At 40.7% G+C, this 24,317-nt stretch overlaps 1 protein-coding gene across 10 annotated transcripts in view; it reads right to left on the bottom strand.

The window, feature by feature from the left end:
* Nucleotides 1-24,317, bottom strand: part of Aak1 (AP2 associated kinase 1) — a 160,484-nt gene that overhangs the window by 37,910 nt on the left and 98,257 nt on the right. For 7 of the 10 annotated variants that reach the window (XM_087216259.1, XM_087216262.1, XM_087216264.1 and 4 more), the window contains 9 exons: nt 22,071-22,192; nt 20,682-20,763; nt 19,910-20,042; nt 16,663-16,766; nt 13,991-14,070; nt 10,805-10,959; nt 9,451-9,746; nt 6,272-6,544; nt 1,088-1,320 (listed from right to left, as the gene is read on the bottom strand). In XM_087216259.1, the coding sequence (XP_087072385.1) occupies nt 1,088-1,320; nt 6,272-6,544; nt 9,451-9,746; nt 10,805-10,959; nt 13,991-14,070; nt 16,663-16,766; nt 19,910-20,042; nt 20,682-20,763; nt 22,071-22,192 (1,478 nt within the window). The remainder of the gene's footprint in view (nt 1-1,087; nt 1,321-6,271; nt 6,545-9,450; nt 9,747-10,804; nt 10,960-13,990; nt 14,071-16,662; nt 16,767-19,909; nt 20,043-20,681; nt 20,764-22,070; nt 22,193-24,317) is intronic. The other 3 variants (XM_087216261.1, XM_087216267.1, XM_021262508.2) reach the window with 1 other exon arrangement.

Raw genomic sequence — 24,317 nt, 5'->3', positions numbered from 1 at the left:
ATCCCTCAGCAACATGTTTTTAGGCTTGTGTATCCTTTGGTGATCCTAACAACTACCACAACAGATTTCTGACAGGCTAGAACTAAGATCTATTTAGGATGCCTTTCATTTTTCAGGATCTAGCATGCTCAGCATTAAGACCCACCACCACAAGAAGATATAAAGACAGTTACCACTATTCTGTTTAGATATCATTATTTAATTTTCTTCTAGTCTCCTTTGACTTAATGATTTTTCAACTTTAGAATATATGATTTCAAGATAGTTGAGGGTGTGAAAACGCATTTACTCAATCAACCCTCATTAAAATCAACTTTATATTAGGCACAGAGCCAGCCACTGTGTTTAAAAAGGTTGACTAGCTGGGGATTTAGCTCAGTGGCACCGCCACCTGCCTTGCAAAAGCAAGGTCGTGAGTTTGATTCCCGGTACCAAAAATAAATAAATAGGTTGACTAAAACAAAATCCTTGTCTTGCAGAACTCATAGGTTATGTCAGCCAGACATACAAATAATTAATGATAAAGCAATGTGATACATGCTCAAAAAAATCAGATAAAATGATATGAAAGGAAAGATTAAAGAAAAGGTTATCTCTGACATGGATCTTGAAGAATAAATGAGCATTTCTTTGGGGACAAGGAGAACAGCAATCCCAGGAGACATCACAAATTAAGCCAAGGGTTTATGAAGGTAGAAAGTCCATGAGTGTGTATAACAGGGCTTGCTGAGGTAATCAGTGGGTTCAGATATCATCCTATAACCAATGGGGGCAAATGAAAGACTTTCAGCATGGAGAGGATGAGTCAGATCGAGAGTTTAGAAAATACTGTACTCTGCAGAGCATGAAACACATGAGACAACAAAAACAGTGGGCCAAGTTGGAAATTATTTCTTATGATCAGTCTGGTACACATACAATTGCATGCTTTATACTACAGACAAATGCCTAGTTTTTTTCAAATACAGACATTCACTACTATACATTTATGTACACACACATATACTTATGCAAAGAACCACACAATAACAGCCTAGGGGAGATGTTGCCCACAGGATAAGAAGAACAAAGGGGAAGCGCCACATACTTGGACTTATTTAGACTGGCCTCAGCTGCAGCTGCCTGGAGCAGCTGGGTCGATTTGCTGGCAGGGACCCCAAAGACTGCACTGTGCGTTACATCACTGAGAATTCTCCTGTGCCCAGCACGCTGAGTTTTGGGGGATGATGGAGGAGTGAGAGATCCAACTTTCTGCCCCTGGATGGTAGAAGGTGGAGTTGTCTGAACCTTTGGCTGTTGTCTTACTGGAGCTTGAATCTGCTAGGGAGAGAGATGGAAAGTGTTTCATTATTTTCTCTGAAAAGGAAAACAAACGCTTAAGCATAACAAAAAATGCCACATGAATGCTAACATAGGACTCCAGTGGCTAAGTTTAGTGATAACATTTAGAAAGACAAAAACAAGCTCTGACAATCTGAGCCGCCACTCAAGAGACTGATACCAACAGGGTATTTGCCTGGTACTTACATATAAATTGAGTCTTCACGAGCAGTAATAATATATAGGGTAACCACATCAATCTAGCTCAGAGCTTAAGCCTGCAGAAGAGTATTCTTAGCTCTAAAGATCAAGACTGCATCTTTCTGAAAGGACCTCCTTCTGCTTCTGGGGTCACAGTGACTTGTTCAAAATGCACCCAAAGAGCAGGCAATTAATTTTACCATTTACTGCCGTCAGAAGTCAAAGAAGACATGCTTCCAGCTACAATGCATTTAAGCTGAACGATTTCTGCTAAGAGGCCCTGACTCTCAGGCATCGCCAAGGCTGCCAGTCAGTAGTGACTTAGACAAAATTCTACTGTGACTGCAATATGGTAGTACTTCTTTTGTTCTGTGATTAAGGCTCTTCATTCATTGATAGGATGGGTCTATAAGATCTTATTTATGTGGCAACCTCTGAGAAAATGTACAACAGTGGTTTAGTGAAGTTTGCTTGTTCTAATCTTCAGCTTAGGAACATTATTGAAGAGCTAGCAGAAAATACAAGAAAGAAAAAATACTTTTTGATGACTGAACTAACAACACAAGGACTCTTGAGATGTGGGCCATTTTCAGAATGAAGGCCAAATTACAGAATAATAAACAAGTGGAAACCTCTTTGTGACAACATGCATGGTCCTTAAGTATAAGCCACCTGTATCAAGGAAAGTGAACAATAAAATGTTTAGACAGGAGCCTTCCCTTTATTCTGTCAACCTAGAGATAAAATGATAGGGCAGTGGTGGTGAACCTATGGCACGCATGCCACAGCAGGCTGTTTGTTATCTCTGAAAGCTCTAAAAGGTTCGCCATCACTGGCATAGGGTATCAGATGCCTTGGGACTTAACCATTCCTTCTCCCACTCCCTCCTTTCAGGTTGGAGTTGCATTATACACTGTGGCTCAGCTCCCACATTCTGCTTCTCCACAGGCAGGTCTTGAGAGAGCTGAGGAACCAGCCTCAGAGTATCCAGCTACTTGTGTCAGGATGCTTATGACACAGGTGGTCCTCAGGACTTGGAACACTCATTTACCTGTACTAGTATGCCAACCACTTCACCAACAGACTGAATGATAAAACAGAAATATTTTAGTACCAATCAAACTAAGACAAGAAGGGTAATAGAGCTGCCCTGTTGAGGGAGAAGCAGAGTGCTCTGTGAAGACAAGAGCTCTGGCTCCACAACATCCTCTAGGGGTCCAGAGCTGCACCTGCCAGCATTTCCAGGGGCCAGAGAGCTTTGAGGACAGAGTGGATTGGCTAATCTCACAAGACATTCATTACTCTGAAAAGTATAATTCACTGTTGATCCATTTATGATGAAGAGCCATAATACTTGGAGAACATCTTCCCTCCTCTTACCTATTCTCTACATGCAGCACACTGAAGAGCAGATATCACTTTCCCCTTCACCAGCAATCTACTACAGGGTGAATCCCCGACCCCCCCCCCCCCATGCTGGGGATGGAACCCAGGCCTCATGCATGCTAGGCAAGCACTGTACCACACTGAGTTATATCCCCAGCTCAACCACAGGTTGAATATTTCCTTTATTTATTTTTTTAAATTTTATTTTATTACTACATGTTTGCAGTATACGAAGTTTACATTTATCTTAGCAAGTAGGTGCATGTACATAACATACTTTGATTCTCTTTTAATCTCCTTCCCCTCCTCACCCACTTTACTCCCTCTATAAATCCCCTTTCCCCATTTTCATTATTATTGCTATTTTTTTGAAATTTTTAGTTCATGTTTACATTCATTGTGGGTATGTGGTACATGTACAGATATATCAAATCTTTTTACCTCTCCTTCCCCTCGGGTTTAACATTTCTTATCTAAAAATCTGGAATCCCAAATGATCCAAAATTCAAACTTTTTTGAGCACCAACATGATGCCACATACAGAAAATAACACATTTGACTTCATATGACAGGTGGCAGTTAAAACACAAGTGCACTAAAAAAACTGTATAAAATTACCTTCAGGCTTCATGTATAAGTACATATGAAACAAATAAATTTCGTGTTTAGACTTGGGTTCTATCCCTAAGATATCTCATTTGTATTAAATATTTCAAACTCTGAAACATTTTCAGTCCCAAATATTTTGGACAAAGAAGACTCAATCTGTAATACAAAGCAGCTGTAACTTGTTTGGTTACTGCTCACAATAAATCTGTTAGGCAGTTTTATTTCCATTTAGAATCAAAGAACGTGAGCTGAAAGGGATGTCAGAGATGATCCCAATGCCTCCACTTGAGGAAGAGACCACAGCCCACTGAGGCTAAGGGCTCATTCAAGGTCACAAGATGACCTGAAAGAAGAATCCATGCCTCTTAGGACTCTTCAACACCATGATACTTCCTTATCCAAAGACAGGATTAGGAAGGTGGAGCAAAAAGAGACAGATCATGGGAGAAATGCTAAAAAGGATACTCTGGCACCTATCTTGCAGAAGACTTAAAAACACAAGATATAGCCGGAGATTTAGTTCAGTGCTTCCGGCGCCTCCATCACAAGCACAAGGTCCCGAGTTCGATCTCTGGTACCAAAAAAAACCCCCAAAAACCACAAAATATGTAATTATAAAAGTATAATCACATCAAAAAATGTTAGAATATAGAGAAGAGTATACCATTTCACCACTACTATTCTTATCTTTGTGGTGCCTTAAAGATGCCTCTTTTCAAGTACATACCTATTCCTATTTCACAACTCTTTTAACATTACCTTATGAGCATTTTTTCCATACAATTATACAGACTTTATAACCATGATTTTTAATGGCTGCCCAGCTGGGCTCCTGAACAATTTAGGTGGTTTCGATCTTTGGGCTATTATTAATAACAGTGCAATGAACACTGAGGGCAGATGGCCATTCTCCCTTTGCCAATTATTGCTTCAAGATGCCACAGGGTGTTCTTCAAATTCACTCACTTGCTTCTCTATTTTGTTATCCTTTTTTGCAGTACTGAGGATGGAACCCAGTGCCTCACACATGCTAGGCAAGTATTCTTACCAATGAGCTACATCCCCAGCACCTCATGAGTCGGCAAGATGGGGATGGGCAAAGATGGACAGTTCTATGGCTCCTGGCTGGAACAGTCTGTTCCACATCCCCTAAACCAACTACCCCAGAGCACAAAGTGCTCTTTCATCCAGGAAATGTGGAGATTTATGCTTCATTCCTAAGACAGAGGACACTTTGTCCAGGGAAAGCAGAGGGGAACCTCATAAGAAGTATAATCAGTATCAGTTGGTCAAGTCATCATCCTGGACAAACACAGATCAGGATTCTTTGGTTCTTGTCTTAGTTTTATTATTGCCATTCTGTATGCCTTGGGCAGTCACTTTCTAGTTTGGCCTCAGTTTCCAATTCCATAAAATACGGAGATAAAACTGGATAATTAAGATCCTTCTAAGTCAGGAATGGTGGTGTATGCCTGTAATCCCAGAACTCTGGGAGGCTGAGATAGGAGGATCACAAATTTGAGCTCAGCCTAGGTAACTTAGTGAGATCCTGTCTCAAAACAAAAAAGTTTAAAATGGCTGAGGAGCCAGAGGTACTGAGTTCAATCTTCAGCCTAAATTGTTCAGGTACCCTTCCTCCCCTTATAGCTAGCTACTTCATATAATAATTTTTCAAAACCTTTTTCCACTAATCAGGAGAACGTTCTTTTGTTAAAAATATAAACAGTAACTGTCTACCACACAACTGCTGGAAGACTGCGCTGTTTCAGGAATAAAGGTGTAAAGACACTGAACACACACCAGCTGAGATTTACAAAAGACAACCTATTTCTGGTACTGCTTCCTTTTGAAGAGATGGAGGTTTTCCAGTTTAAGTTGGGAGACACAACCCTATTCGAAATCAATCCTCAGAAAGATGGCTTCTTACCTTTCCTTCATTCATCTAGTAGTTGGACTTCCCTAGGAATAAAAGAGTAGCTGTGATGCTCTATTGCTAGGTATGCAAATTGCTTTTCTCTATTACTGTAGAATTTTCTAACATGATTACTCAGAAAACTCTGAGTCTAGAATAAAGGTCACTTATTAACAGCCAAAGCAAAAGTGCCTGACTATGCTGAAACCTAGAGGTCAATCAGAAGAAGGCTCTGATGTTATATTCAGCCATTATCTAAAAGTGAACATATCCTATTTCTAAATTGACAGGATGCTCTGATGACTGGACATGCAGATGCTTATTGTGCCATGGTAAATGGTCTCAGGAAAGCAGACCCTTAAAGGGTGCTGCATCGTAGACTTAAGATGATGTAGCTAGTAAGGCCATTCAAGACAAAGAATACACACAACAGTACAGGGACTCAGCATAAGGATCGGAGCCCAGGTAAACCTCCAGAGACTGGGAAGGGCATAACGGATCAAACTGGCCCTTGAAGAAGGGAAAGAGGTTAGTTCTAATCCTAGATCCTTGAGTGTTCCACAGTGGCACTGAAAAGAGTCAACGAACAGCTTTTTCTAGCAGCCTAGTTTCATGGTGATAAACAAGAATGTTCCTCTTCATCAGCAGCCTACAATCATTTTTTTTAAAAGCACTACTTTCTGTGGAATACCTCACACTGTTCTGGGATGTCAAGAAAAGATCTAATATTTTAAGCAGTAGGAGGCCCCCTCACAGCTGCTGCTGCCTCGCTCCTGGCCCTTTCCCTAGCCCTCACTCCACAGCCTTCTTCTGCCTTTGGGCTGAGCCCTGGCTGCTTCTTACCGCAGGCTCCTGGGCAGGGGCTGGCTGTGGGGCTGCAGCTGGCTGTGCCTGGGGCTGCGGGACCACCACTGCGGTCTTGGGCTGCAGGGCAGCCTGCTGAGTCATCAGCTGTTGTTGGTGCAGAGCTGTGGCCAGCTGCTGCTGCTGCTGTTGCTGCTGTTGCTGCTGCTGCTGGTAGAAGTTCTGTATCAGCTGCTGCTGAGAGCCTCCCTGGGACACCACAGGGAACTGAGCAATTGCTGCTTGCTGGCTTGCTGGATGTACTGCCTGGAACTGAGCAGGAGAGAAAGGCAAGACATGAGGAGGAGAGCAAGAACTTACTGCAGAACCATGTTCAAAAATGACAACTGAGTGCCTCAATAACAAGGGAGACCCAGCATTGAAGGTAAAGACAAGGGCAGGCAGAAGTTTTCTGGCCAGGCCTGAAAACTCATGACGGGAACATCAAGGGACTGAATAAATCCAGCACTACCTTATACTGTGAGGCCCTTCCTACTGTGCTAACCTGGCCTCCCAAGGGTTTCCAGGCTTAGCCCAAGGGAAGCTCCCTGATGAACATTATGTGACTCCACCATAACATAAACAAATAACTGATCATTCAAGGACGGAAGGAATTCTTCCTATAAAGCGTTTTGAAGCAGCCAAGATTAAAATTATTCCCTGTGTGAGGAGAATAAAGCAATGATGACACTGAAAAGAATAACCTAAATGTCAGCCCAGTTATTCAATCCTTTCAATCCTTTCTCAAAATTATTTCCCAATAGACCTATCTTTATGAAAGCCAACCACACATTCAACATGTTTAGTATACTCTATGATACCACTTCTTCCTCCTCCTGCTCCTCTTCTTCTCTCTCTTTTTTTTGTTTAAGATTGGTGGGGAGGGTCTTTCCTGTATTGCCAAGGCTTGTTTTGAATTTGTGGGCTCCAGCAATCCTCCTGCCTCAACTTCCCTACATGTCTGTTTTATTGCTGTTGTTGAGAGGGTCTTGCTATGTTGCCCAGACTGGTTTCAAGCTCCTGGAATCAAGTAATCCTCCAGCCTCAGCCTCCCAGGTACCTAGGACTATGGATGCACCACTGTGCCCAGTTTTATGTCCACATCTGTGCACATTTTTTGTGTCCCTCTTATCCCCACTGCTAGGGACTATGTGCCATGTGCACACAAATAGAACTCAAAATAAGGGCCTATTCAAAGTAAGGTGAATAAAAGTCAAAATCTTGTTTTCGAACACCCTAAATTCTGTTACTTCATTAGAGAGTTAATTGAGAGGATACTGTTTATCTACTGGGGCAAAGTTGAAGGGTTAACAAAAGAAGCAGGTGTCAAAATAGCTGCCTATTTATAACAGCAAAATGCTGGAAACAATCCAAATGTTGAGGAGACTGAATAAACTATGACAAATCCTGAGGGGCATCAAATGGATGTTCTCAAGTTATAAACAGGAACGAGGGATACCTTTACTTAAGGATTAAAAAGGATAGAATTTTGTAGATTTAACTGTTAAACTATGTATGATTTGCATATTTTAAAAACAAAATTAAACCAAAAATTTTAAAGTAATAAATAAAAGGCAAAAGCAAAATGAAGCAAATAAACCTTTCCATAAAATTGGTGTACTCCCCAGAAAATAATGTGCTAAGCATTCTAAGGGTAAAAAGGGAAGATAAATCCTAAATTGTTTTTTAAGTAATCATATTGCTATGATTATCCTGAAGCTAAAAACCAATTAATTAATTATGTTAATGCTGTCAGGCCCCGAGATTCTCAGATAAGAAAAACACAACAAAGTCCAAGAAGCTAAGCACAAATCCTATAATTACAAATCTGAATTAAAAGTATAACTGAATTCATGACATGTATTTTCTAATAAAACAAAACACATTTTCTAATTGTTCCTTAAAATAGCCTAAACACAACCACACACTCATTAGTGAGTATCTCTAGCACCAAACTATGGTTTCTAAATATCACTTCTATCTAAAACAAACAGCTCCTTAGACAAATGGATGCTTCCAGGTTGAGGCACAATGATCGTAGAACAAGCTGCTATGCTTGATGGCAAGAGAATCATTAAAGACTCCTGAAATCTCATCCAAAGGACCCAGAAGACAATTTGAAGGAACTTTCCCTGGCCAAAGTTAGGACAATTTGAACATCAAAATAAATAAGTTTTTTAAAAATTGCAATGTATTGAAAGATATGAAGTACATTAAAATCCATGAATTTATGATAACACAAAACAAAAACCTCATTGTCACCTTTGGATGATACAGTGAACAAACTCATCTTTCTGAAAAGTAGTAAACAAAGGGAATGGATACAGCATTTTTCTTGCCTATTCTGTGCAAATTACCACAGGCAACTAAATAGTTGATGGAAAAAAAAGTCTTCATGGGCCGGGGATTTAGCTCAGTGGTTTCACTGCCTGCTATGCAAGCGCAAGGACCCGAGTTCGATGCCCAGTACCAAAAAAAAAAAGTCTTCATAGAAAAATTCCAGCCCCAAATGAAGAGGGAAAGCTAGAATATCATTTTGCCAACCCAAGTGAATTAATACTTAGGAAATAATCAACAATGGATGCTAAGCCAATGAACACTGAAAAAATGGTTAAGACAGACAACACTTAAATACACTGGTCTTGATATTAACAAAAAAAGAGGACATCACTGGCCTCGTATTGTCATGTAACAAATAAAGAACACAGAACCGTGAGGCTGAACTAAACACTGAGCAGGACTCAAGAAATACGTTTACACAGAGGATAGAGGAACATCTTAACAAACGGCACCACAAGACAACCTGGCCAAATCCAGAATGCAGAAAATGCTTCAGAACAAATGACCCAGTTTCTTTAAAACATAAATGGAAAAGGAAGGAAATAAAGGAGAGGGAACCTATGAATAAAAGAGGACTTAAAAGATACAATAAAAATTGTATCATGGGGGCCGCGGCTGGGGAGTTAGCTCAGTGGGGCTCCACTGCCTGCCTCGCAAATGCAAATTTCCGAGTTTGATCCCTGGTACTCCCCCCCAAAAAAAGAAGAAAAGAAAAATGATGTCATGGTTAATTGCGTTCTCATCTCAGCCCCTCCTAAGGGAGGTACTCGTACCTAGTGGGCCTTCTGACTGTCATGACACAGCTTTGCAAAGTGTGGGTCACACTTTAACCATCTTACCTGCTGAGTCTGGGTCTGTTGCTGCTGTGGCTGCTGGTAAAATGTGCCTGCTGGCTGCTGTGGCTGCGGCTGCTGCGGCTGCTGCTGTGCCTGCAGTTGCTGTGGCTGCTGCTGTTGCTTGAGGAAGAGCTGCTGCTGGTGCTGGGGTGTGGCCTGGGCCTGGGTGGAAGGTGTGGGCTGAGGGATGGGTGAAGCCTGTGGCTGCTTGGGCTGAGACTGTGCCAGAGGCTGGCTGGGTGGGGGTTGGGCTTTTGGTTGGGGAACACTGGCCAAAAGGCCAGGCTGATTGCTGGGTCCTGCAATGAGAATAAACGCTGTATCAGGGTTCACAACTTCCAGACACAAGCTGCTTTCGGACTTGCCAAAACAGTAAAGAGGGGATGATAAATAAGCAGCATGTTCCAAGATCCATGTGCTCCTCAATGTCTTTCCACATGCTCTGTACAACCTGAAAGGTCTTTCCATCTTCTTGCTAAACACTATGTGCTTCAGTTTTTTTCAAAGCAGGGTTCAATAATAAGATTCAATACTTGGCTCCTTCAGAAAGTCTTCCCTTACCAATCATCACATTTATACTCTTGTAGTCTACACCCTGAGTATCTACATAGTCAACCGGTGATGATGCTACCATACATCAACACAATCTCTACACCAGATTGTGTGGTGCACAACAAAAGCATTCTTTGATGATTTCTATGTAGCTTACACAACCCCCACGTGGATGCCTGGTTGTGAGTAGATGGGTCACCAAATTCACCAGAAGCAGCTTCCTGTAGGGGGAGTGAGGGTTGTGTGCAGTTACTTAATACTCTGGATCAATCCTCTTTAGGAAACACACAGCTCACTAATCTCATTAGAAACAGAACATGAAAAGGTGGAGAAGGGGTGACAGATACTTTAAGACACAAAGCATGGAAAAAACAATATTCCTCTGTGAGTGTCAAAAACAGGTGAGCCAAGTTTTATTATAAGCAAGGAGAAATATATGAAACAAAGAAGTAATGGGCTGGGGATTTAGCTCAGTGGTGCTGCACCTGCTGAGCAAGTGCAAGGTCCTGAGTTTGATCCCCAGTACCACAGAAAAAAAAAAAAAAGTAGTATAGGATGAAAAGACCAACCTACAAAATTAGGACCAAGAAGAAAAAAACAGAGACAGCAGACTCCAGTGTCTTTAAGATCCACCTGAGAATACAATGAGAGGTCTTCCCATTGCAGCCACTTGCCATAAATTTCAACGGTGGCTCACCTCAATTCTTTATGTGCTTCTGGATTCCATTTCGAAAGCACAGCCAGGTTTTCCAACACTTCCATAATAAAGATACATACTAAGTTGCCAACCAATCTAGTTACTAACCTGCAGCCTGAGGTAGAGGCTGAATTGTGGCCCTCTTTCGAGGCGTCAGGGCTGGCTGAATGGGAAGGATTCCTGGGTTTGGCTGAGTCTGTCCAGCTTTAGGCCTCTGGCGGGGTGCAATTGAAGTCTCTGTGGTGGGAATGGGATCTGTCAGTCTAGAAAATGAAAAGCAAAAAAGAAGTTCATTCAAGTTAAATTGTGGGAAAATAAGAGGAGTGGGCAGAGTACACCATGCACTCCCCTCAACTCTTCTCCACACCTTTTGGATATCCTTAATCAACTCTTTCCAAAAGATGGACCACAGAATGTTATGATGTTACTAAATGTATTGAAAAAATGTTTGGTGGACAAATAAATTTTTAATACACTAACCAAAATATACAGAGCAGATTTCTTTCCAGCAGAATTTTTCATGTATAAAGGTAGTGGGTGAATCTCAAGGAGAATACTATATAGAATGATATGTTTCTTAAGCTTATCTGCTCTTTGGACCTGTTATGGTTTGTATCTAGAACCACCCGACTTCCAAGAGCATCATGGACTCACAGGCAGAGCTTTTGGAAGGTGACTAAATTACGGGGTGCTACAGCTGACTTGCTGTTAGGAGTAGGGCCTGGTTAGAGGTGGGGCCCTGGGGTTTGACCTGGAGGGGTGTCTCTCTTTGTCTGGCTCTTTCCTTCACTCTCTAGTTCCCAGCTGCCATGATGTGACAGCTTTTCTCTGCCCAGGCCTTTCTGCCATGCCATTTCTGTGTTTAAACCCGCCAAACATGGACTAAAACTTCTGAACTGGGAGGCCAAAATAAACTTCTCCTCCTTTAAACTGTAGATACTGTACTGGGTATTTTGTGTCAGGGACAAGGAAAGTTCCTGAGTCAGGACCCTTCTACCCAATACTTCCTAGGGTTTCCCAGAATACATGCTGGATGACAACACAAAGAGGAGTTTGAGGCAGGTGGTTTTCACCATACAGAAGGAACTGAAACACTGTTTGAACTCGTAGCTGTCAAAATGGTCTCTCTACAATGAACAGCAGGCAAATGAGTGAATCCAATGTGGGAACTGGAAGTAATAAGTTCTGAGAAAAAAATAAAAACTTCCATACACCGCTGTTACACTGAACTTTCTGTAACAGCTATACCTAATCTAAACTAATGCAAGGAGAACTGCTGTGTCGTCTACTTACTCCTTGTGATGGTGCTGAAGTCTAGATGCTAACTTTCATTCATTTATAGTAGTCCAGGCAGCTGGCTAACTCTGATGGGTCAACCGTTCTTTGAACTTAACACTTTAGGGAATACAACTGAGGTTAAGGCCAAAATAAACAAGCTTCATGAGTATTTCCAAAACATGTCTGACACAGGTTCCATGAAACAAGAAACAGGAAGCAAAGGAGCTGGCCCCAGGTTCTTCCCTAACTTCTACAACTCCAAGGTATGTTCCTCTTGAATACAGCAACTTCTCACTGGCATCTTGTTAGAGAGAAGCTCTTGTGCTGCATGGAAAACTGGGCATATTAAAGCTATCACATCTGGGGAGGCTGCAACCTGGAGAAGGGAGGTGGGAGGGGAAATGGAAGAGATGCTGGAGAACAGAGAAAGGTATAAGAAAATACACTGGGTGAGGGAAGTAAACAGACTTGTGAAAATCCAAATGTGAGACCCTCCACACTGGTCTTTCCTAAGAGGAACATAAGATATAGTCAAAGAAACTATGTATGAACTCTGGCTCTCTACTAACTGTGTGATAAAGGCCATGTCATGTCTTTCAGTTTTGGTTCCTTATATGTAAAATGTGGAAATGTGTCTATGCATTGATAACTATGAAATCAGTTTATAAACAATAGCATATCCAAAATGTTAAGTTTGTGAGGACCTCAACGAGTGTGCTTTGTGGGAACAGAGAAAGCGATCCTTGCTTAGCTTCTATATAAATATGTTTGGGGCTCATATAAGAAGTCTTTAAATTCAAAAGACCAAGCTAGTTAAAATAAACCCCCAAAATGATTTCCAAAGAGGTGAGCATGGCAGCCTTATTGTAAGAAATCAACAGACTACAAAGCAACACATTTTGCTCGTCTGTTAAGCAAGTCTGCTAAAAAACGTCACATTTCTTTAAAGGCACACCTGCAACTGCATATAGTGGGTATTCTATAAATATTCAAGAGCTTTTAAAATACAAAATTATTTTACTGTTCTATTAAAATTTGCATAGTCACAAAGATCTAGGATCCTGTTGACACAGTTTACTTCTGACATTTCCTTGGAAGGACAAGGAAGGATACACATATCTCCTGTGGTATGTCCCAGAATTTGCCACTTGTATGGCAGCTATGAGGATGTGCCTGACATATCTTCAGTACTGGAAGTGTGAAAGATACATGCCTCAGCTGCTGTGCTCCAAAAATCCAACACAGAGTTTACCCTGAAGCCATGTTTCTCATCAGTTTCTCCCTGGCCTCATATTCCAAATGCAGAGTCTCCTGGAAGACAGAGGACTCCTCTGCTGGCTGACTTTGGAGCAAGGACCTCCTAACATGTGTAGTGATGGTTTCAAACTAGCACTCTCCTTCCTCTCTCTGGGTCACGTTGCACCTTCTGTGGGTTCTCTCATCCTTTCCTGGCTCTCTCCCTGTTTTTTTCCTCTCTCTCCCCCTCTTGGGCATTTCCCCAAATCATATCTTTGGGTGTTTAATCATTTCTTAGCACTTGTTTTCTAGAAACCACTAGGTGGCGTAGAATGTGATAAGCTAAGACCCACAAGACCTTTTGCTATTCATCAACTTGCTGCTTCCTCCTGCACTTCCCTAACATGGCTGGAGTCATAGAGGGAAGAAGGAAAAGAAGGTGGAGGATTAGGGTAGTGAACATAGCTAACCACAAGCCAGGACACATGCTACGACACTTGTACTAGCAACATTTAAAATCTACCTGGCCTCATTTCTGAATGCCCCAGTGTTATTCCTGTGGAAGAAAAACAGCTGTAGGGTTCTTGATTCTCTTTTAAATGTAGATGACAGTATTTCATTATATTCTTCTTGGCATTTCTGCTCAAGGGAGACAGAGATTCCATTCCCACTCTGGGCACCCTCTGGTCATGGCAGCATAAGAATCAAGAAACACAAGGCATTCTCCTCTGCTGCTGCAGTATCTCCAGCACGATGTGTGCTCATGAAGGCATTTCTTACCTGGCCTTTGGCTGGGTCTTTTTTGCAGCTGCCTCACTGGCTTTCACTGGTTCAGGAAGTTTTGCAGGAATGGGAGAGTTCTAAAGAATTGAAAGGAGAAACAAGAAATGGTTATCACAGATCTTTTTGTAAAAGAATAAACAGCCTGACAGGGCTGACAAAAATATGTTACATTTGAGAATCCTTCATTGTGACTTCCAGCCCTGATCCCCTTGGAAGAGGGAACAGAAGTTAACCAAATACATACAAGACTCAGTCACTGTCAGAGAAACAAAGTGCATGAGAAGATGAGAGAGCAATCTGCATGCAGTACATTCTTCCCATTACTCTTCCCCTTCTGCACCAGGCTCAGCTCACCAGGGCTTGATCTTGGTCCCTTCTCTTCCTACTTCTCATCTTAGAAGAGATGTTATAAAAGGATTGGGAAAGAGAGATGGCATTGTTCAACCTGCCAGGGACATCTCAGAGAAGTTAGAGCTGACTTGGGTGACCACCAGGGTGCACTCAGTCTTCTAGGCAAGATCCTGGGAGGATACTAGTGCCATCTGCTGTTGGTTGTGGCTGCTTAGCCAGCACCCCTTCCAAATGCAGGAGGCACTACTCGAAACACAAGCCAAATAGCATTCTTCTGGGTTATATTCTGCACCACCCAATATTGCTTCTTGGTTTTTTTGTTGTTTTCTTACAGTACTGGACATTGCGCCTGAGACCTCACTTGTGCTAAGCAAGGATTCTACCACTGAACTACATCCTCAGCCTTTTTTATTTTTATTTTGAGTACAGTCTCGCTAAATTGGCCTGGCTGACCTTGAACTTGTGGTTCTCCTGTCTCACTCTCCCATCTAGCTGGGATGACAGGCATGTATCGAGCTAGTGCCAGCTAGATGTCCTGAATCATACAAGGCAACGACTTACCACTCCTGAGAGAGTTCCAAATGACATGTGTTATGGTTTGGATCAAGAATGTCCCCCAAAGGCCTATGAGCTCACAGGCAGAGCTTCTGGAAAGTGACTGAATCAAGGAGGTGCTATAGCTGACTTGTTCTGGGAGGTGGGGCCTGGTTAGAGGTAGGTTATTAGGGGCGTGACCTGGAATAGGGTATCTCCTTCCCCAGCTCCTCTCTTCTCTCTCTCTCAGCTTCCTGGTCACCAGGACATAAACAGCTTTGCTGTGCGCCTAGACCCTTCCACTACATTCTTTCTGCCTTGGAACCAGCAGACCATGGATGGAAAAATGAACTTCTTCTTTAAGTTGTGGATGTCGGGCACTGTGTCACATCAATGAAGGAAGTGACTAAGACAACATGAGACTTGCAAAATTTACTTTTTAAAAATTAGTTATTAGTCTGAATGCTTTCAATTATATTTCATTTATTTACTGTATGGATGGGAAAAATGAGACTGCAAAAATATTTTTACAACAGTCATGTAAAGTTACTGTACTATAGCCTTCGTTTCAATTTGGGTCACTTGACAAACAGAATACTAGCTATAATGCTGGCTTTTAGGAGCATCTTCTCATTTCCTAATATTAGTCCCCCAGGAGGGACTAACTTCCACTAGAAAACTCTTCTCCTCCACCTGTCCAGCATTCTTTTCCCATGGGAGAAGAACTGGCAGAAAACAGTGAGTTTATCTGGTTTACCCTGCTCTTCTTCCTTTCTTGAACAGCCTGCCCTTTGGGAACCAGGCATTTTCATCTCAGTCACAAGGATCTAATGTTAGGGAACCTGAATGCTCAAGCTATGTCTTCTGACTCTGAGTGCCATCTGAATGAGCACCACTGTAGATTCAAATGTGGTAGTGAACGAAGGGCATTATTTATCAGCACCCCTGAAGCACTAAGAGCACCATCAAAAGTTCATCGTCAGAGAAACTAGCAAAAAATTTCAGATTAGAATCTATTTATTACAGCATCCATCAGTAAAATATTTAAGAGAACTGGATCACAATATGACATAAAAAATGCCAAGATTATAAAGAAGGAGGGCTAGGGATTTAGCTCAGTGGTTCTGCTGCCTGCCTTGCAAACCCAAAGACCCAAGTTCAATCCCCGGTACCAAAAAAAAAACAAAACATAAAAAGATTCCTACAAGATTATAAAGAAGGTGTTTGCAAAGCATTTTATTACAAAAACTGAGTGCAGGGTTTAGGATTACTAAGAAAACATGCTCAAGGTTTAATGTGTGTGGGGAGGGTAGAGAAAGATGAATGTGGATCACAGATGGCCAACAGCAGAAGCAAAATCAAGAAAGCACCACAGCAAGAAAAGGGAGGAGGGGCTGCCTCTGCAGTAGGCCTAGGGGCAAGTCAGGACCTTGCCTCAGGAAGGCCGAGTGTGATCACATCTAGGGAATACAACAGGCTGTGGCTGAGAGACCTATGTGAGACAAGAAGACAAGAAATTGGCCACTCTTCACCCAGAGCTTTCAACTCAATCCCTGGGACTTTTTTTTTTTTTTTTTCCCAGTAACTGCCTGAGGTTTATAATTAAATTCCACAGGAAAATTGGATTCTCTTTATAACAACTGTTTCATAGTTAGCTTTGCTAATGCCTCTTAGCAGATAAACCAAGGGACATCTACATTCATTTAAGTAGCTGATTAATACCCCTAGGAACTCAAAATGACAGTTTCATAATTTTACTTCCCCTTAAGGCACCATACACATACCTGTACATTTGGAATTGGGCATTCTTTCTTGAGTAGTTTAAATGAGAAGTAGGAGACCTGGTAAATATCCGGCCTTTTGTCAGGATCTGGTTCCAACATATACCCTAAGACAAACATATATAAACTTATTTAGTAATATCCTAAGTTATTATATTAGCTAGGAAGTATAACTTTTCTACTAAAAACTTTTTTGTTTTTAAATTTTTATTTCTCATAAAAGTCAGAAAGCACAATTAGCACTTTTCCTAAAAAGGAAAGTTCTAAATTTCTTATAATGGTTAATATCCAAATCAAAATAAACTATCTTAATTGTAAAAATGCTTCTTAAAGTTCATATTCTGGGCCTTGCACAACAGGGCCTTAAGCTGTCAATATGAAAGTTACCCCCCCAACTCATGTTTGAACAACTAGGATGGTCTTGCTTATGGCTTCCCTGGTTCATACTCTCTTGCTAAACAAATGATTACTTCTGATGATTATATCCAAGACCCAAACTACATGAATTTACTTACTAACCTTTTGTTGGAGATAACTGCTGGTTTCTAGTTTAAGAGAAATTATAAAGTAACATACACAGATCTAAGTTAACAGTGATCAACAGGCCTCTTAAGCTTCTGCCTTTTAAGGTCCCAGGGGTCAAATCCAGGGCCTTACACATGCTAGGCAAGTGCTCTACCACTGAGCTACACCTTCAGCCCAGCTTTTGGCCTCTGTGAAGGTGGAAAATTTGAGAGGACACAAACACGTATATAAATGTACAAAAAAGTGCAATGCAGTTTACTGCTTAAGTGATAAAATAAATGATTTGGACACAAAGTTTAGAAAAAATCAGTGAAACTGCAGTCTTAGAAGGATTGGCAGAAGAAGTAAGGCAAAAATTTAGGAGAAAAGCAAAGAAAAAGACAGTGCAGGTATAAGAACAGTGCAAACAAAGGTGACTTTGGAGAAAGGCAAGAGAATTAATGCTATGCTGCAGGGAAACAAAGGAGCTGGGACAAGGTAAAGAGATAGCTGGGTGGTAGGACTCAACCAGACTCTGAATGGTCTTAAATATCATGCTAAGAACCTTGGCACCATTGTGTGGAACCACTGCCCGGCCACTCAAGTCGACTGAACAGTGTGTGAGAGGGTGATGTTTTATAAGAATAATTTTGTAAGGGCTGGGGATGGATCACAAGAATCTACATTCAATCTCCAGTACTGGTAAGGGTATTGGGTACAGCCATGAGACAGTCTGTATATACTGTACATACTATGGTGACAGTGATAAGAATCAAGAAGACCAATGAAAATAGAGACCCCAAAAATATAATTAATACAGCTTAAGAAATGACTGGGTTTTTTCCCTTTCTTACTAGGCAGGTCCAAAGAAAATCTTAACTTTCATCCATCCAGGCTTGAATGGCAACACCACTGAGAGAAATTGAAAGGAGAGAGAAATCTTCTACTGAAGGGGGCAGATAATGCCAACAGAATTTTAGACATCTGAGTTTAGGGTAATAATGGATTTTCAAATAGTGTGTAAGCTGAAATAGAGTTTTGGAAAGCTGTAAAGTGCTTCAGATATTCATAAAGTTGTTTTTACCAATATGAATTTACTGTACAAATGTTCAGAAAAAAAATGATACCAGCAGTATCAAATTTGGCTATTATTTGTATTTCCTTCCAATCTTACACACATAGCTATAATTCTAGTATACCTACAATTCTTCACTCTGTAAACAATCCAACAATCATGAAATGCCATATTTGGTTCCTTTAAAAACACTCCCAAACCCCACCTTTTGTTAAGTAATAGAAGAGGCTAATAAATCTTGCAAATGGAATGGGTAGTCACTTAAAAGCTACAACTATAGCACGTGTGGCCCATGCCTATAATCCCAGTACTCAGGATACTGAGGCAGCAGGAACACAAGTTTGAGGCCAGTCCAGGCTACATAGTGAGTTCAAGGCCAGCCTGAACTAGTGAGATTCAATATTAAAAAACAAACAAACAAAACAAAAAAGCTGCAACTATATAAACCTGAATAAGCTATCTGTACTTTCTCAGTTTCAGTTTCCTCATGTGCAAAACAGGGATAATTATACTTAAAATATATAGAGTTTGGGGCTTGAGATGTTCTGTCGTAATTGCCTAGCATGCACAATGCCCTGGGTTCAATCCCCAACAATGCCAAAAACAAAACAAACAACAACCTAGAGTTATTTTTGTTTGTTTGCTTGTTTCTTGGGACAAAGTCTTGCTATGTAATCTTCTTCTTCTTTTTTTTTTTTTTTGTACTGGGGATCAAACTCAGGCCCTTGCACTTGTGAGGCAGGCAGTGGAACCACTGAGCTAAATCCCCGGCCCCTTTGCTATGTAATCTAGGCTGGCCTTGAACGCAGTATGTAGCCCTTGCTGATCTCAAACTCTCAATCTTCCTGTTTCAGTCTCCCAAGTAAGGCAATTACAGGCATGCAACACCACACCTGTCTACACAAGCCCCTCAATATACGTCAGATGCTCCACCTCAAATTTGGTGTTTCTGTTTTTCTTAGTGTATCCCACCCAGGACCCAAACTAGGTTGCTCAGGATTTAAGATCCAAATGGTTAAAACTTAAGATGCTACATGCCTTGACAGAAGTGGAAAGATGATTTTTTTAAAAAAATTCCCACTTCTTTAGCATTTTAGTACAGGGTCTTGTGCAAAGATTACTTGTTCTACCATCTGGTTAATGGATGCTAGTACATATGCTTGTTATGTTGATACAAAAAAACTAGAGAATCTTGAGCACTGATGCTTGTTATACAAACCCAGTGATTAACCTAAATGGGAAGAAAAACCTAGTTCCATAGAGTTATACAGTCTTAATTATATATTCATTCCAGCCAATGCACTGCAATCATTTTCATTTGAGTTGCTTCCAGTTTTGTAAAGATGAATTTCTTGTCAGCTGGATACCTTTGGTACCAGAACTTTCATACAGATTGCAATAGAACACAGCATTACTGTACTGTTGAAAACACAACTAGGATTTCTACTTGTACCTCTGGCTCAGGTATGAAACAGTTTAGATTTCTAGCAAAAAGATGCACCACTTGAAGTAGACACTGTTTAATTATCATGTATTCCCTCCCAACTATTATCACTGATTGCTTTATCACTAGATCCAATCTACTGTGCCTGGAATCTAATCCCTTTACCCTCCAATTCATTTCTAGTGATTAGAGGTAAAAATATGAAACTAAAAACTTGAAATACTTACTAATAAGGCAGTGCATGTCTTGAGAATATCGAGAGTTATCAGGAATTGTGAAGTTGCCATCACAAATTGCCACCTGACTCTCTCCGAATGGCAAAGTGAAGTAACATAATTTATACAACAAACATCCAAGAGCCTAAAAAAAACAAAGAAAGCAGATTGCTACTCATGGTCTACTTACCATAACTCCAAGAGGATCTAATGAGAAACACTGGCACCATCAACTTTTACTAGCAGATATAAATACTGCATATTATTTATCTATTAAAAACGTGAATTTAGAACCCAATATGACTATTTAGCAGCTCAGTTATTTCTACCATTATTACCAAATTCTCCTCCAGTAAAGAACAAGTGTTTTTCCAGGCATACTGGCAGACGCTGTAATCCAGCACTCAGGAGCCTGAGGTAGGAGGATTGCCACGAGTTTGAGGCCAGCCTGGGATACATAGTGAGTTCAAAGCCAGCCTAAACTACATAATGAGACCCTGTCTCAAAAAAAAGGAACAAATGTTTGACCTGTATTGCTCTTAAAAACTAGTAAATATAAGTGGAAACCACCTGAATAATTTTCACAGGGCTCTAAAGTAATTTTATTTGTTAGGCTCCAAGAAGCAGTGGATGGTCCCTTCACATCAAGAACAGTTCCAAGGGAAAAATAAACAATGATATGGTACAGGTACTACTGTGCTACAGCACTGTCTGCATTAAACTTGAGAGTTTACAGTCGATGACTACTGATATCTGGGCTGTGTTTAGGTTAGTTGACACCTACCCAAATGTCTGCCTTCGTAGTGATGATTTTGCCACTGTACAAGTTGACCATTTCTGGTGCTCTATAGGATAGCGTTGTGTATCTACAATCAAGAGATTCATTTTATGTTAAATATATTAATGCTATAATTAAAAAACAGGAGCAGCAGAAAATTTTACATTAATAGAACTCATTCCCTGGGAGCAATCTGCAGAAGAGAGTGTGAAGTATTAGTGCAGATAAAATGAAAGGCTGGCATTGATACAATGACGTCATCACAGCATGGCACTCTAGCAGCAGACCTAATCTAAGAACATGCTGGGACCCAAATAGGAATGCACTAAATAAGCCCTAAAAGCAACTTTTCTTGGGTCTTCAAATGATAAAATCTTCTCCTAGGAATCCTTTTTGCCTGATACATATTTTGCTGATTAAAAAATAAATAAATAAACCCTTTAGATGTGGCTCAACAGAGATGGAGTGCTAGCTAGGATACTCTAGAGAACAGCAGAGAGTGGGCCCTGGCTGGGTTGGGAGTAGACAGGATCAAGTGCCTTTGATTTTTGCTCCTGGAGCAAGGCTGAAACAACAGCATTCTTTTTATCTCTGGCTTGAGAAAATAGTATAAGTACACGTCAGAGTGAGTGTCTTGGGGTCACTAAGCATGTAAATTTTGCTGCTCTGGTCTCAGAATCCTAGCAGGGACTGGTTTAGATGTCTATCAGGGCCTTAGACCAGTTGTTCTGCCCCCAGCTTGCTTGTCAGGGGTGATATATACAAGGGGAGAGAGGATCAGAAAGTGAGAGTGTACACCAGATGTTTGACTTACTAGTAGCAGTAGTGAGTACAACTGTGAAAAACCCAACATTGTGGCCATGACAGGAAAATGGGTCAGGTTCTTACTGCATGCACAAGTCTAAGAAAACTTTTTCTTGAGAAAGTCAGTGACTTTGTACAGACTTCAAAAGCCCTACTCACCATTAATTTGGGTGAGTTCCTCATGAGCAGGAAGGAGGCAGCAGTTTAGGACTCAGCATAAAAGCACATCTGTTTGATAATGTCACAGTTGTGATCACACTTGAAAACATCACAGTACGTTTACAGTGTGTGTACCACTCAGATTCTTATGGACACGTGGCATTGTAAATCAAAATGTTTGTAACAATGACCATACAGGATCATTAATAAAGTGTTATGAGATCCCTTTATTTTATTACTGGTCAATGCCTGTGAAAGCCCTCCTTATTCTTCATTTAAAATCAAACAACCCAACTGTGAAAAATACACTCTGAAATGAAGGATAACTGACTAGCACCATCTTTTCCCATTCTGCCTGCCTCATTCATAACCTGAAAGTAAAACTGCTCATCTGATAAGAAACAAAACCACAAGAAAGGAGGAAGGACTTACTTCTTAATCTCATCTTCTACTGCATTGACTCCCTCAATTTGTGGATTCTGGAATTTGTTGGTGGCACTTCCAAAGTCACACAGGACATAGTGGCCTCGGTCATGCAAGAGGATATTTTCAACCTGAAAAACATTCCCCAACCATCCATTCCAAGATATCATTAAGCAAAGCACATGAAAATTTGGTTTCACCATCACATAAATAAAATGTTTTATTTCTGTTAGTCTCAGTGTGCACAAAAAAGTTATTCCCTGCCAAGTATCTCAACAGGGGTCATCCCAAGTAGAACAAAGGAGAGGCACAGTAACAGGGTAAAATGAGGGCAGAGAGGGTAAAAAGAGCAAACTCCACAGCAGGGGAAGCCAGAGTTCCATTGCTCCAGATTTTCACCACATTTCTCACCTCTGCAGAAACAGTCCTCACTTTAGTCCACACTTTAGAACTCTTGCTCTTCTTTCAGTCTAGAATGTTCTACATAGTTCCCAGCTCCTTAAACAACTATTAAATTATCAAGCATCTTTCAAACCCAAGTGCAAAGACCAATTCCTTTTTTTTGGTACCAGGGATTGAACTCAGGACCTTGTGCTTGTGAGGCAGCCAGCGCACCACTGAGCTAAATCCCTGGCCCAACCAACTCCTTTTTTGAAGCCTTCCTCAGGCCCTCACTCAGACAAATATCACTCCTCCCTATCTTCTTTCCCTATTCATTCTTCCATGATGTCAACTACTTCACTTGGCCCCTTTAAGCTCATATAACAATGTATTTACTACACTAGGTTAGGATTTTCAAAATTAATGTTTTATATTTTAGTTACTTCTCAAACTGATAAAACACCTGGAAGTAAAAGGGTAGTTTCTTTTTGAAATAGCATCCTAATTTTGTTTTGTTTTTGTTTTGGTACCAGGGATCGAACTTGGGACCTTGCACTTGTGAAGCAGGCGATGGAACCACTGAGCTAAATCCCAGGCCCTATCATCCTAATTTTTTTTTTTTATAAATGAAGTCTTTGGGCACTGACAGGATGTCTAAGTAGCTGGGAGCTTTTGAGGACCAAAACACAAAGAAATCCCTTGTATCAAAGGATGCTACCAACAGAAACAACAGCAAGTTTTCAAGATGTACTGATTAGTTTTTGGTATGAGGAACTGAGCTGACTGGTATGCTGGAGGACAAACCCGGCTATGTGTGGGCAGTAAAATGGCAGCCAAAAAAATCCTGTTTGGCCAAAAAGACTGTAGTCTTCATTGTCTTTTGACTGACCATCTTAGGAAAATAAAGGCAAGGGTAGACTATAAGCTACTTAAAGACAAGCATGAGCTCTTTTTTTTTTTCTTTTGAGACATGGTCTCACTATTAGTTCAGGCTCGCCTTGAATTTACTACATAGCCTAGGCTTGCCTCAATCCTCCTTGCAATAATCCTCCTGCCTCGGTCTTCGGAGTTCTGAGATTACAAGTATGCACCACAATGTCTAGCATACGAAGAATTCTTAACCACAGAATAATGAATTAAGAATGATTGAGACAGATTTGTTCTCTTGTGGTAACCTGAGGTAGGCAAATATTTCTACTATCTATAGCTTTTTATAAAGGTTATCAATTTAATCTACACACAAGAGAAACAGTCAAGCCATCCTGAGCATATATTCACTTGAGGCAACTAAAATAATTCCAACCAAGTAATATTAATGTTTTCAATGTTAGAAGTTATAAAATAACAGCCATCATTTAATGAGCTTTTACTATTGTCAGTACTACTATATACAATACTTTACATGGATTATTCCACTAAATCCACTTAATAACAATAATATTATGACCCCCATCTTGCAGATAGAGAAAGTCAGGCTTACAGTGATTAAATCTCTTTCTAAATGTCATACAGCTAATAAGTGGTAGAGCTGGGAAGTGAACCTAAGCAATCTAACTCTAGAGAAGAACAGAAAATTACATTTCTGTCAGGGCAGGAAGCACATCAGAAACAGAGCGATTATTCAAGGATCCCACACTCCAACTATGGTAGGGGTTATGATGACCTTATATGGATGGAAAATCCAGTGTGAGGAAGTAACCGCTTGAGCTAAAGCTGACACACGACGACTTTATATTTGCCCAGTACATTGTACTGGGGTTGAAGACAGGGCTTTCTTAATTCTTTATGTTAAAAAAAATCCCCCATAGTAGAAATCTAGTCAAAGAGGAGCCAAGTGTCTAAACACTAGCCATGCTGATTTGATCAATGTCTCCT

The sequence above is a fragment of the Heterocephalus glaber genome, unplaced genomic scaffold (assembly GCF_053883595.1).
Source record: "Heterocephalus glaber isolate CG9 unplaced genomic scaffold, H.glaber_assembly_v1.0 deba00001457, whole genome shotgun sequence".
NCBI classification, from domain to species: Eukaryota; Metazoa; Chordata; class Mammalia; order Rodentia; family Bathyergidae; genus Heterocephalus; species Heterocephalus glaber.
The sequence above is the reverse complement of the archived record's forward strand: the minus strand, read 5'-3'. Positions and strand labels throughout refer to the sequence as shown.